Here is a 13742-nt window from a genome sequence, read left to right as displayed (position 1 = left end):
TGGACTGTCTGTAATTACATCTAATGTCACAATATAATGTAAGCCAGGAAGAGATCTTACAATTGCTTGAATTTGTCCTTGAATTTGTTTTAAGTGGACCTGCTGGGATGCAAGAGACATTTCTGACTTGATCTGACCGTAATAATTATCATGTCGGGTCTTGCCTTTTGTCTGATATTGTATCCTTTTTATCCTTTCCTATCTATCGTATTGTTTGGTATTGCTTCGTAAATACACTTACATCTAAATTAACTTAAAGCAAGTGGAAGGAATCAGATCAAAAGCATAGCGATAAATGAAGAAATATTCCACAAATGGTAAAAGTGTGTTACACTGTACTTAAGTACAAATTTGAGGTACTTTCACTTAACTTGAGTATTTCCCTTTTATGCTTCTTTGTATTTTTACTCCACTACATGTATTTAATACCTTTAGTTACTTTACAGATCTGGATTAATGATGGTAAATATAATCAGCCCTTAAATCAGACTTTAGTTCACCTGGAGTAAATCCAGCAGCTACCCTGCAGTATACAGAGCCATTCAAACTAGCTGCACCTTTACCAGCTCTGAGAACACTTTAATGATCAATAATTATAAAACATATCAGAGATATTATTCTCAAATGGACCAATCAAACAATGACTTCTTTTATTTTTGGTACTTTAAGTAGATTCTAATGCTAATATACTAAAATACATTTTGAATGCAATACTTTTACTGTAACAGAGTAGGAATACTACAGTACTTCTACTTTTATTGAAGCGTAAGATCTGAGTTCTGGTCCCCCTTTGAGTATTAGCACTACTTTTTCCTCCGAAATGTATAAGATGAAAGTTATAACGTAAATAAAATGTTATGGCTGCAACAACTCATTTCATAATTGATTAATCTGATGTTTTTTTCTTCATGATTCAATTAATCATTTGGTCTAGGAAATGTCAGAAATGTCCCACTTTCTCAAAGTCCAAGGAAATGTCTTTAAATATTGAATCAGTATATAATAGAAAATGGGTTAAAACAGCAAAATCTCAATACTTAATATTTAATAAAAAGTATTATCTGCCCTTTTTGCATTAAGAATGACTTCAACTAAACTAAATGATTATTTCACCAACGCTGCAGCTCTAATAAAGTTTCACTTGTCTCTTCTCACTTGGGCAATTTATTCCTCAGGCACCAGCCCTACTTCTGCATGTAATCACTCAGTTTTATTTCAAATCAATGTCAACACTGGTGAGCTGCCATGAGGAGTTAGAGCAAACAGGGGAAATAGCTTTTTTCCGTCTCTATTGTCACTCATTATTCTTTCATCTTGAAAATAAAAGCACTTCAACACAACAGCCAAATGAAGAGATTATATAAAAACATCAAAGCACATGTCACTGTCCTCTTTATGGTGGTGCACTCAGGTGCAGCCTCTATGGAAATCGCAATATGAAGATAACACGTATAGATCTTCAATCAATATCCTTTAAACGTGTTTCGGCTCTGGTCATCTGCATATCTGCTTGGAAAGTCACCCATGTGTGTTCAAACTGCCAATCTCAGTATAATGCCACATAAATGGTCATTCAGTGACACTCAAAAGGAACCACGTTACATTGAGCCTGCACTGAGGACCACGCCCTGAGCTGCTGATGTTTGTCTCCTACACCCTCCAACCAACCAACCAACCCAACCCCAGCCCCCACATGGAGCTGCACCACGCAATGTTATATAATGTCACCTGCTGCTTCTTCTTTTGTCCCACCCTTCAATGTGGACCTGAGCCCAAGTAAAACCTGCTGCTGAGTTATCACTCTTATGAGCCAGAGCAGGAGAAAGAAGCTTTTACAAGTACATCCAAGCTTTGATTCAGTAATTGCTACACAGATTTCAAAGTATTTACATATCCAGTCTTAAAGGTGTTATTAATTAGGATGTAAAGAAGGGATTTGTAATGAATGAAAAATGCTGAGAGTGAGTTTACATGGCATGTGTACTGTATGAAAGATCTAAAATGAAATGCTATTAAGTTCTGATTTTCGACGGACAGCCTATTAGAAATGAAAATAAATGCCGTGCTGTCCCAGTGATGCACAGTCAGCGGGATACGAGTGCTTCTCTGATGGGGAGTTTAGGGAGGGAAGGTGTGCTACTCTCTAGGCAGAAATCCCGCCTCAGCAGAATGCAAAGCACTGCTGGTACTTGTATGTAGTTTCTATCTGTCATGTGCTTTTATATAAGTATAAAGATAATATATAAGTGATATATAATTAGTAGTTTTATATAAGGCAGTTGATCAATCCAACTGACAAACACAAAGTTGGGTTGATCAAGATCACAGTTAAATAAAACTTGTATTTTCTCTCTGTCTGACATTAAATAGTTGTGTATCCGATATAAGAGGAGATTCTGCATTATTTAAAAATCATGTGAATGTGAAGCAAATAAACGTGGGTCAAATTCTATTATAGCAGTGAATATTTAAAGGTGTTTGACTATTGATTGGAAAAAACGACATATGAAAGCTCTGGGAATGTGTGACAGACTTTTTTATTTAAGGATATTTTATAAACACATATCTGCTAAATTGAGAAATGATTCAGTTGCTAAATAAAAATAATCATTTGTTTTCAATAATCCTTTTTCCTTTACATTTGTCCAAGAAGGAGGCAAAGTTGTTGGGACACTAGACTGGACAGGGGTTGTGTGGGACCAAAGTGCCACCATCTGGTGCAAAATGGTACATCAAATCATATAAATTAGTAAATTAAATATGCATTCCTTCTTGCAGTATATTTAAAAATTGAATAAAAATTATAATTGCTGCTTAAGTTAATTCAGTTTAGATCTAATAAGATCAGCCTTAATTGGTGAGATTGTAGGGCGTTCAGTGTTGCAAAAAACCCCAAAAAAACAACGACATTACTAAGTACAAATGATAAGAAATAAAAATAAGAATACATAAAAACACAAGTAGAAAGAAAACCTTATAGAATGAAAATGACAACAGGTCCAATAGGTCTTTGTTAACATTAAAATATCTTATTTGAGAAGTGTAGGAGCATAATTAATTATGTTGATGACTACATTATTGGGTATAATTTTAGATTTGATCAATAGTCGCTACCAACCAGCAGATAAGATGCTGATGGCGCTAGCGGCGGGACTTCAGCGCTACGTAAGATGACGCTGCATCATAAGCACCAATCAGGTGTCCTAAACTTACATTTTAGTGTTTTCCGTTTTTGAACCTCGCACATGCGCAGTTCATTTCTAAAATGGCGGCCGTACAAGGTGGTCAGGTCGAGGCGGTTGAAGAAAAAGACATTAAAACAGAACCATCAAACGATGGCGGTGGAAATAATAATGCAAATGATGGAAGGCTGCTTTCTACGTCCCCCGGCTCTAGTTCTTCGACTGGAAGTAATAAATCAGCGGCAGGAGCCCCGGAGGACCAGCAGACGCTGCTGGCGGTCCTTCAGTTCCTCCGAAAGAACAAACTGACTGAGTCCGTCGAAATATTGCGTCGTGAAGCCGGATTACCGGAGGATTCACTGGACCTGAAGGGGGGTGACACCTCTGGGGCAGGTTCTGGTGCTGCTGCGGGCACTGTGGACCTAGCAGGCGGGGATGCAAGCGCTCTTCTCAGCCGAGTCACCAGCTCAGCCTCCGCTGTAGCTCCGGCGCCAACTAAAGGTCCGATTACAACTTGGCTTGTGCCGTTTTATTGTATGAAATGCTTTTGCATAGGGAATATGTACATTTAAAATCCCCTACTATGAGTGAGAAGCATGTGCTCCTTGGATTACTATCAGGTTAAACAGAGTTGTACTCAATGACCTGAAGTCCATAAACTACTATGTGTTGATCCAACTCCAAAAATACGCCCAGCGGGGGAATACGGTTGTTGCAGCAGCAGACGGATGAATACATACAGATGAGTATAGAATAAATAAAGATAAATCATAGGAGTTACCTATGTTGAAATGAAAGTGTAAAATAGCTACACAGAAATAAATAACCAGGGTAAAATATTATACAATGAAGTAATGGTTTGTGTTTATCTGTATTAATATAACATAATATGGTAGTTTATGGTATAATATAGAATATGAGACATAGTATAAGGTGTAGCAGTGTAGTAATATAGTAGAATAGTCCATACTGTTTTGTATAATACAACAACATTGTGCAAGATATACCATAATGTAGGTTGTTTAGTACAGCAATATATAACATAAAGAGTACATCAAATATAGTGTTTAGTGGAAGTTATAGCCAGTTTTTTTCACAAAGGTATATTTCCGGGATTTTATTATACAGATGTGTATTGTGTTTCTGGTAACTGTTTCACATTTTCATGTGATCACAACTTTTAATGTCTTAAAGTCTTTAATGAAGCTAAGCGATCCAATTAGACCAACTGCCAACTATTTCCCCATTCATTCAAATGTGCAAGCACCAGTACGCACGTCAGTTTGAGTGCATTTGCAGGTAAATACAAAACCAACAGTTCTTCAGATGTGCTTTATGCAAAAAAGAAAATCTGACTCAAGGAATAGTCCATTTAGTAGCTTTTTATTAATTTGTGGAGTCTTAGGAATGCACACAGAAATCCTGGTAAAGAATAACACCGAAAAATATATTTTGAATATATATGTATACAATGTAGTAAAAAACAAATGAATACATTAGATAATAAAACATTTCTAAAGTTGAAATTTAAAGATGAGCAAATAAAAAAAGTTGTCACTGCCTTGATTGGTTAGTTTCAGTGTTACTATGTGACCTGGTCAACCCGACCTAACCCTTAAACACACCATTGTACTGAACAAATAAACATGAAGATAAATAAAACTGCCTTTTAATTTATTAGATTCCTTTATTTCATTATTGCATTTATTTCTCTTTATATTTTCATTTATTTGTTTACTTATTTCAACATTATAATTTTTACAGCTTTTTTTTTTCTTACACTTTTATGAAAGTTCAACAAAACAAACAACCTCAAACAATACTAACTTGAAAAGCTTACCTTAAATTGCACATCTCACTCTGCCTTGTTCCTCTGCAGCTGCTGGGGAGGATCAGCCGGACGTCAATGTGGTTCTGTCGGCTTACAGCCAGCAGGGAGACCCCCCTCTGTACCAGGTTTACTACAGCGGCCTGAAGAAGTTCATAGAATCGGTTTTGGACTGTCACCGAGCGGAGCTGTCCCAGGTCTTCTACCCGCTGTTCGTGCACATGTATCTGGAACTGGTGTACAACAACCACGAAAGTGAGGCCAAGGCGTTCTTTGAAAAGTGAGTTTCCTTGACATAATTTGTGTCAAATTCTTTGGTGACATATAAGGATTTCTGATTCTGGTTCGTTCCAATTTAAAACTCTTTATTTGTATTAATAGCATGAAATCCTGGATATCTGATAAACCCTTACCTCTCTGTTTGTCTCCCTCTCAGGTTCAGTGGGGATCAGGAGTGTTACTACGAAGACGACCTGCGCATTTTGTCCAGCCTGTCCAAGAGGGAGCACATGAGAGGCAACGAGACGCTGCTGGACTTCCGCACCAGCAAGTTCGTCCTGCGGATCTCCCGCGACTCTTATCAGCTGCTGAAGAGGCATCTGCAGGAGCGCCAGAACAACCAGATCTGGAACATCATACAAGAGCACCTCTACATCGACATCTTCGATGGCATGCCCCGCAGCAAGAGCCAGATCGATGCCATGTCTGGCAGCCTGGCAGGAGAGGGCAAGCGGGAGGCCAACAAGGCGAAGGTGGGATTGATACACCAGCACGCTTATTTAAAAATGTTTCTTTGTTTCCCAATCAGGGGTCTTTTTGCACCTGTCTCATTTAACTCACTCTGGCTGTGTTTTTCAATGCATTATAAAAGTACTGCAAGTCTATCGGAACAGCAAATTCTTGGATAGAGGTAGAGACATCTAATAAATGTACAGTATGACAGTAATGTAAGAAAAAAGGCAAGTTGATTTGCTTGGAATTATTTATTAAGAATTTTTTGAATATACTGTATATTTCAATGTTTTTCTGACTGCAGATTTGTACTGAAACTGGTTATTGGAAAGACTTTATTTTTAGCAACATTTTATACCTGAAAATTAAGTATTTTCTACTTTATCTTTTTTTCCCACTTTTGGAAACATTTTCACACCTGATGTGTTCAAGGATCGTATATCATTTTAAAGACCTGTAGATTTTGCGATGATAAATGATGTCATTTTTACCTTTCTCTTTGAAGAAAGCATGCATTTCTAACTCATGTTGGTTGTGAAGTCAAGACAGTTACCGGTTGTTGAAATAATAACATGTTTGTTTCATTATCACTCAATCAGGTTTACTATGGACTGCTGAAGGAACCAGAAATTGAGCTGCCCCTTGATGACGAGGATGAGGAGGCAGAGAACGAGGAGGGCAAGCCCAAGAAGAAGAAACCCAAGAAGGACAGCATGGGTTCCAAGAGCAAGAAGCAGGATCCTAATGCACCTGCACAGACCAGGTAGAGTTAACATTTTGTGCCCATAATTATAGTTTAAATAAATGTAACCACCCTCAGTACAAGAAGGTTTATAGTGTTTTACTTGCTAAACATCCAAGCTTCACATTCTAAAGCTTATAGGACCTCATATTTTCAGTTATTTACTTGAACATCCTTAAAAGTGTGACCTGTTTTTTGTTGTTCAGGATACCCCTTCCAGAACTAAAGGACTCCGACAAGCTGGACAAGATCATGTACATGAAGGAGGCCACCAAGAGGATCCGCCTGGGACCAGACATCCTGCCTTCCATCTGCTTCTACACTTTCCTCAACGCTTACCAGGTAATCACTCATAACCTATCACCGGGTGGTGGATAGAATGGACAGTGGTGGTAATCTACGTAAGGGTAATATGCAGCGAGCCGGCCATCCTAGCTCTAATTATTATTATTATAAGACGTGTAATAAAGGACAATCTTTTCGAACTATTCTCACCTTTTTCCCCCTTCAGGGTCTGACTGCTGTTGACTTCACAGACGACTCCAGCCTGATCGCAGGAGGCTTTGCTGACTCCACAGTACGGGTGTGGAGCGTCACGCCGAAGAAGCTCCGAAAGGTCAAGTCCGCAGCAGGTACGTTAACGACCGTTACCACTGTGAATCCCTCTTGATGTTATCCTTACTCTCTGTAACACAAGTCTCTTCTCTCCCAAGACTTGAATCTGATCGACAAAGAGTCGGACGACGTGCTGGAGAGGATCATGGATGAGAAGACGGCCAGTGAGTTGAAGGTCCTCTACGGACACAGTGGCCCGGTGTACGGCATCAGCTTCAGCCCGGACAGGTACAACACTTGTTATTGTTCAATTTACAGATACTTTATCATGTGCACTCAAGACAACCATTTTAAACATGTATAGGGACTTTGAAAAACAAAACTTTTGTAATAGAATGCTTCGAAATAAGCTGTTTTGCACAGACAGTTCTCTTGCCTACAAGCAAATGGTTATTAGAAAGGCTTTTGGTAAGATGCCTGAAATAAGGTCAGCGGTTTTTTGTGCTAGTTGAATGACACTTCAGAGATTGCTGTGGACATTAAACGTCATCTCACCAAACATGGAAAACGCATCCATGCCGCCTTGTTGTTATACTTCTCCTGCCATATTTATCTTAGGGTAGAAGAAGTAAGAATCCGAAAAGACAAATCACAAGTTGGACTGGGGCTGTAAATCAGGATTTACCATGGTATAGTTATTCCAAACGTTACATTTTGACTTCAGGCATATGCATCAAGGTTTTTGTAGCAATATTTTAAAATCCAATGGGAAAATCCCATGGCTTGTTGTGGAGAGAAAACTTCTTCCCTGTAGCGTTCTGTTGGATCAGGCAGAGTGGTGAAGTAGATGGAAAGTATTTTAAAAAGGCCCTCAGTGGAGAGACCCTTTACTACCCCTTCTCTATGCATTCTAACTTGCCTTCTGCTGACCTTCTCGTTTTGCATTCCAGAAACTATTTATTGTCGAGTTCTGAAGATGGTACGGTCCGGCTGTGGAGTCTCCAAACCTTCACGTGTCTGGTGGGCTACAAAGGCCACAACTACCCAGTGTGGGACACCCACTTTTCCCCTCACGGTTACTATTTTATCTCCGGGGGACATGACAGAGTAGCCCGGTAAGGACCCCTCCTTCTGTATCACAGAGTGAAACACATATTGATACACAGCCCCTTCTCATATCTGCCATTGTCCTTTGTTGTGCTTTCTCTGACAGCCTGTGGGCGACAGATCACTACCAGCCTCTACGGATCTTCTCTGGCCACCTAGCTGATGTCACTTGCACCCGCTTCCACCCTAACTCCAATTATGTGGCCACAGGGTCATCAGATCGAACCATCCGGCTGTGGGACGTCCTGACGGGAAACTGTGTCCGCATCTTCACCGGTCACAAGGTCAGAGGAGTCTCCTGATCTGTGCCCTACCCATTAGGAAAATAATTTATTAAATTGTACGCTATCTAAAGTAATGAAGTAAAGCCTTAATATGACTTAACCTACAAACAAAATGATGTATTTGTTTAGAGAAATATCTTTAAAGTTACATTAACTTTGGAATCTGCGTAGTAGATCATAAGTACAAGTTTACAAAATGTCACATCAGCCATTACTGTGATGTGATCTACACTATAACATTTAAGTCATGACCTTGTGATTTCATTCCACAAATATAGACAAGCACGACTCATTGTGAAGCAATTGCAAAATAGCGCCATCTCCTGGAATTATACGTTTTTATTTTCATTTTGTTAAATATAATAACGTATCTTCCCACCCCCCAAGTAGTAATATATTAATGCTTAAAAACTAAAACTAATTGAAATTATTTTTGATGTTAGTTTTTCAACCAGGCGGGATATTGTTTTCATTTAGTTTCACATTATGACTATACTTTATACTTCTTACTTTGGTTTAGTTTATTCTGTCGGTTTAGCAACACATTATTTTTGACGGATTTCTGAAATTACCAGATAACAGTATAAACTTGCTGTTTTCGAAGTTATGAGAACGAGACACTTCTGTACTGAGCCTTTAACCTCTCATCTTCCAGGGTCCTATCCATGCGCTAGCTTTCTCTCCCAATGGGAAGTTCCTGGCATCGGGGGCCACTGACAGCAGAGTGCTCCTGTGGGACATCGGGCATGGGCTGATGATTGGAGAGCTTAAAGGCCACACAGATACTGTGTACTCCCTGCGCTTCAGCAGAGATGGAGAGATCCTTGCCTCCGGTGAGTTGAATATCTATCAGCTGTTGCATTCGAGGACGTAAAATCTGCTAGAAAACGATAAAGCTACGATACCCCACATGCTGCTTTGAGTCGTTTCAGCAATTAACATGCAGTGACAATGTCTCATCTCGTTGTTCCAGGCTCGATGGACAACACGGTTCGTCTGTGGAACGCTACAAAAGCATTTGATGATTTAGAGACAGACGATTTCACAGCGGCTACAGGACATGTCCATCTACAAGATAACTCCCAGGAGCTTCTGCTGGGCTCCTACACGTCTAAATCCACTCCCGTCATACACCTCCACTTCACCCGCAGGAACCTGCTTCTGGCCGCCGGGGGGTACAATCCATGAGACATTATTTAATGAGAAAATCATCTATAATGCTTGAAATTAAGCAAACATTTGGTCCCCAAGGAACTGAAGAGGTTTGTGGTGTAGTTGGAATGAAACTGTCAACAATTACACCGCGCGGCTGAGAATCCAGCTGTGAATGAAGATAAAGTATTTGGTTATCCTTCTCCTGTTCTGTCTAACAGATATTTTGCAGACATCCCCTCACCATGCAAAGTGCCATTGATGATTAGAGATCGTTCTGTTTTTTTAAATCACTGCCATGAGTACAGCGTTGTTCAACATGTGGCTGACATGTCTGTATCATAGTATTTTATACTGGTGTACACTGTAAATAAAACATGTTTTCTACATTTGGGGCATAAATTGACTTTATTGTTTACATAGGGAAACAAAAACGTATTTTTACTACAAGCATGTCCAGCTGCTTCCTCCACTCCAAGCTGTTAGAAATGTTGGTCAAAATGGAAACCTGTAAGGAGAAAATAAAGGGCCTTTAGTTTCTGGAATAGATCAATACTTTCCTCAAGTAAAATTGATTTTGAAACTTTAATGAACTTACATGATCACTCTGCTTTGATGGCTGCCTGTTTCTTGGGCTTCAATTTGAAGAAGAGGCCAATGGCTAGTAGGCTAGCATATGTGGCCAAAACACACTGGGAAAAGACAAAAACAGGCATGATGAGAATAATCATAGAAGCATGACAGTTTTCGGCTGCTTGAAGTTCAACCCTGTATTAAAATGCAGTTTCTTTATAGTAAAGTTGCATACAACTCACATTCCTCCTCCCTGTGATTGTGTATGCGTTGAAGTACTTGGCAAAGCCAGTGAACTGAGGGTGGTTTCCTGCATCGTGGCCTCCCATGATGGATTGTTGATGTTCCTGTAAGAAAATGAAATAAAGGTGATTGAGTTATGATGAATAATAGGATATGCAAGCAGGACAGTTCTTGACCTATACACAAAGACATGATGCTGAAATGATTAGTCTCTGACATGACATAAATAATCAAAATGTTTGATAATTACACTTCTTTTAAGAGACCCTGTTAAGTAATTTTTGCAAACCTTTCTGATAGTAACTTAAAACTTGTTTGTGTCTGTTTGAAGAGCCATGCATGACATTTGAAGACTTCACCTTGGGCCCTGGGATATTTTTCAAGATGATAATCATAAAAAACAGATCGATCATTTGAAGAATACCACGTTTCACTACTTACAAGGAGCTTACTTTTGATATTAAGGCACACAATACATAATGTATTTGTTGCAGTATTGATAGCTCTGCAGGACTGAGTGTGGGAAAACTGCATGTTATTAAAAGTAAAATATTTGACACAATATGCACAAAACAACCTTATTGCAAGTGTTAACGATAAGCTTAATTGAATAGCGTTATTACATGCCATTGTATGATGATTCGCTTGACATGCTAGGATCCAATGTTGCTAATATGTCAAGACGCTAAGGACATGCTTTCGTTCAATACACTTTTCTATAAACAGTCAATGCAATACACTTATAAAACATTTGTATCGTAAGGACAAAACAGTACAGTTTAACCCAATAAGATTGTGGTTGACAAATGCTTAAATAGTGGGCATTCATTCATTCTGACTTTCATTAAACAGTTAGCTTGTGAGGGTTAAAGTTAGCTTCCTATGTTAGCTTGCTTGATAGCCAGTAGTTTAATATTCAGACCGCTGCTTAGTGTTGAATAGTATATTGACACACGCCTTTGGATACAACATGAATACAACTTGGCATTGTCAAAAAACAATGTGAATAGTGTTTTGTTTCTAAATCTGTTATGACTTACCTTCAACACTCGACCCTTAAGCAAACAGAACGAGACAAGTGCCCTTCAGTAAAGCAGAGGCCGCGATGCTAAATTTCCAAGGAAATCCCGCCTACTCCTAGCAACCCTACGTGTGTCAGTATTGGTCTAAAATAATGTCACTCAAAGATAGTGTGTCACTAGACCACTGAATGGCTTAAGGTGGTGCCAATCATTCTTTCTTGTATGTGATTGGTGGAACATTGAACAGCGCATGATAGATGTTCTTCCGGGTTAGGATCATGGCGTGTTGCTGAAAAACATGTGAGTTTTGCCGGAGATTTAAATTCTGAGAGAACCTTTTGATTCACTTTTGAATCCATTCGAGTTTTATTGATTTTGAATAGGCTTTTTTTTTATGCTGCCACACTTTCTTTGTGGTCAGTCTGAGTGCTCATTAGCTCACGTTTTCTCGTGCATTTGTAGTGGTAACTTTAAATACAGCAGTATTGCAACTGATCCTTTTAAGGTTTGTTATATTTACATATTTAGATGTACATGTGATAACTCAAACACTATCTGATTAGAGAGGCTATCATTCTTCTGTTTTTGTAACACTAAAATAAAATGTAAGATCTCATGTTAAATTATATGAAAGGCACAATCTAGTTCTAATAACACATGTGTCACTTGGCATAATCTATTTTGTTGTTTCATTTGCTCGGGAAAGAGTTTATGTTTTATTTGAATGTTGTGTTTATCGACAGTGTGTTGAATGTTCTAAGACATCTGAAACGACATCAAACATGGCATCATTGGAGGAGGACTTCCCTCGAGGAGGGACGGCAAAGAAGCCCATCGAGAGTAAAATAGCTGTGCAGAGGACAGAGGTGGACAACTTGTTCCAGGTAAGGTCCAACTCGTTCTGTCTTTTTGTCCATATAACTGTAAACATACTTTACTTTGACTAGCCAAATCACTCAGGATTGTGAAATACTTATAGAGCTGTGCTTGTAATGCAATCCCAGAAAAGAAGATTATTATTAATTCTATAATGCTATAATACCCCTCTCATTTCACACATTCTGGTCCAAACACACCTTAAAATAGGTTTTGAAGATGAGAAATGAGGCAAGATACACTTAACATGGAGATTTATATTTAAATATTTGTATGAAATACAGTATTGTTCTTCATTTAAATATGTGGGAAAGTCCAGGGATGCAATAGTCGAATCCTATCCAAAAGTATGTTACCAATTACCTTTAATGGGCACATGATATATTTGAGTATCGATCGTAAGCCCCTGAATTCAATCAAAATGTTATCCTTGCAGACTTAATGATATCAACAAAACTAACTTGTTAATGTTCGTTGCTCTTCTGTCACAGTCAAATGAACCATCAGAAAAGAAGAAAAGAAAGGGGGCGGGCAAAGATGACGGCAAGAATCTCAAGAAGTCAAAGACAGGCAAAGAAGGCAGCCTGACCCTGAACGCAGCATCCAAGTGTGTGGAAATCCTGCATATGAAGGTAAAGCATCTCTCTAGAACCAGCACATGTTAAAAATATTAAATGTGTTTAGCAGGCTCATTTTCTCCGTTAAATTATATAGTATATTTGGCACGTCTGACTTGATCTTGTTTGTATTTTTCCTTACTTCCTAGAATCTGAAGGAGGGGATCCTGATGCTGGGCTGTGTGAAGGAGGTGACTGACTTTGAGGTGATGGTCAGCCTGCCCTGTGGCATGCAGGGCTTCCTCAGCATCAAGAACATCTGCGACTCCTACACCAAGCTGCTCAGTGAGCAACTGGAGTCAGCTGATACAGAGGTAGGCCTGCGGAGTGAGGATTATGTATGTAATTGTAGGATATATCATCAATGATTTACAATTCATCATCCACTCAGAGTTGTTTTTTTCTTATTATTTTTTAATGGGATGTGAGTTCTGACTTGTGTGCTTTATTGGAAATTTGGAGTATAAAATCAGAGCAACTGACTTAAGTCTAAGGGTCTTTGTATACCATTTCTATGTCAATACATTTCTTAGGATACAAGCCTTGGATTTAAGATTTTCAACGACTATGTTTGTAGCTATTGTGCAAATGACATTATTGCTAATTAATCATTTGAATTTGTATTTTTCACTTCACAGGAGATCTGCTCTCTGCAACACATCTTCTCCCCAGGCATGCTGTTCAGGTGTGTGATTGCCAAGCTGGATGTAGCCAAAGGAGGCACTCTTAGCATCCAGCTGTCAATCAATCCAAAGCTGGTCAACAAGGCTCTCACTTCAAGCTCTCTGAAAGCTGGCATGGTCAGTCATTAATAATCTTCAGTTAAAAA

The 13742-nt window shown here is 38.9% G+C and overlaps 3 protein-coding genes across 3 annotated transcripts in view; 2 read left to right on the top strand and 1 right to left on the bottom strand.

The window, feature by feature from the left end:
- The first annotated feature begins 3259 nt into the window (after positions 1-3259).
- Positions 3260-9971, top strand: taf5 (TAF5 RNA polymerase II, TATA box binding protein (TBP)-associated factor). Its single transcript, XM_063884632.1, has 11 exons — positions 3260-3683; positions 5062-5290; positions 5447-5762; positions 6342-6505; positions 6691-6826; positions 6996-7116; positions 7198-7327; positions 7990-8154; positions 8253-8430; positions 9086-9263; positions 9404-9971. Exons 1-11 carry the CDS (start codon positions 3266-3268, stop codon positions 9616-9618), a joined length of 2250 nt encoding a protein of 749 aa, XP_063740702.1. The 5' UTR covers positions 3260-3265; the 3' UTR covers positions 9619-9971.
- Positions 9972-11591, bottom strand: atp5md (ATP synthase membrane subunit k). Its single transcript, XM_063884633.1, has 4 exons — positions 11439-11591; positions 10398-10502; positions 10181-10274; positions 9972-10090 (listed from the first exon to the last, which is right to left on the bottom strand). Exons 2-3 carry the CDS (start codon positions 10482-10484, stop codon positions 10185-10187), a joined length of 177 nt encoding a protein of 58 aa, XP_063740703.1. The 5' UTR covers positions 10485-10502; positions 11439-11591; the 3' UTR covers positions 9972-10090; positions 10181-10184.
- Positions 11592-11685: 94 nt separating this feature from the next.
- pdcd11 (programmed cell death 11) overlaps positions 11686-13742 on the top strand; it is a 20222-nt gene continuing 18165 nt past the window's right edge. Inside the window, exons 1-5 of the mRNA XM_063883851.1 lie at positions 11686-11720; positions 12164-12304; positions 12788-12928; positions 13063-13227; positions 13552-13713. Coding sequence (XP_063739921.1) covers positions 12203-12304; positions 12788-12928; positions 13063-13227; positions 13552-13713 — 570 coding nt within the window. The 5' untranslated portion in view covers positions 11686-11720; positions 12164-12202. The remainder of the gene's footprint in view (positions 11721-12163; positions 12305-12787; positions 12929-13062; positions 13228-13551; positions 13714-13742) is intronic.

The sequence above is a fragment of the Eleginops maclovinus genome, chromosome 5, assembly GCF_036324505.1.
Source record: "Eleginops maclovinus isolate JMC-PN-2008 ecotype Puerto Natales chromosome 5, JC_Emac_rtc_rv5, whole genome shotgun sequence".
In the NCBI taxonomy this organism is placed as follows: Eukaryota; Metazoa; Chordata; class Actinopteri; order Perciformes; family Eleginopidae; genus Eleginops; species Eleginops maclovinus.
Note: the sequence above shows the minus strand (reverse complement) of the source record. Positions and strands in the feature narration are given on the sequence as shown.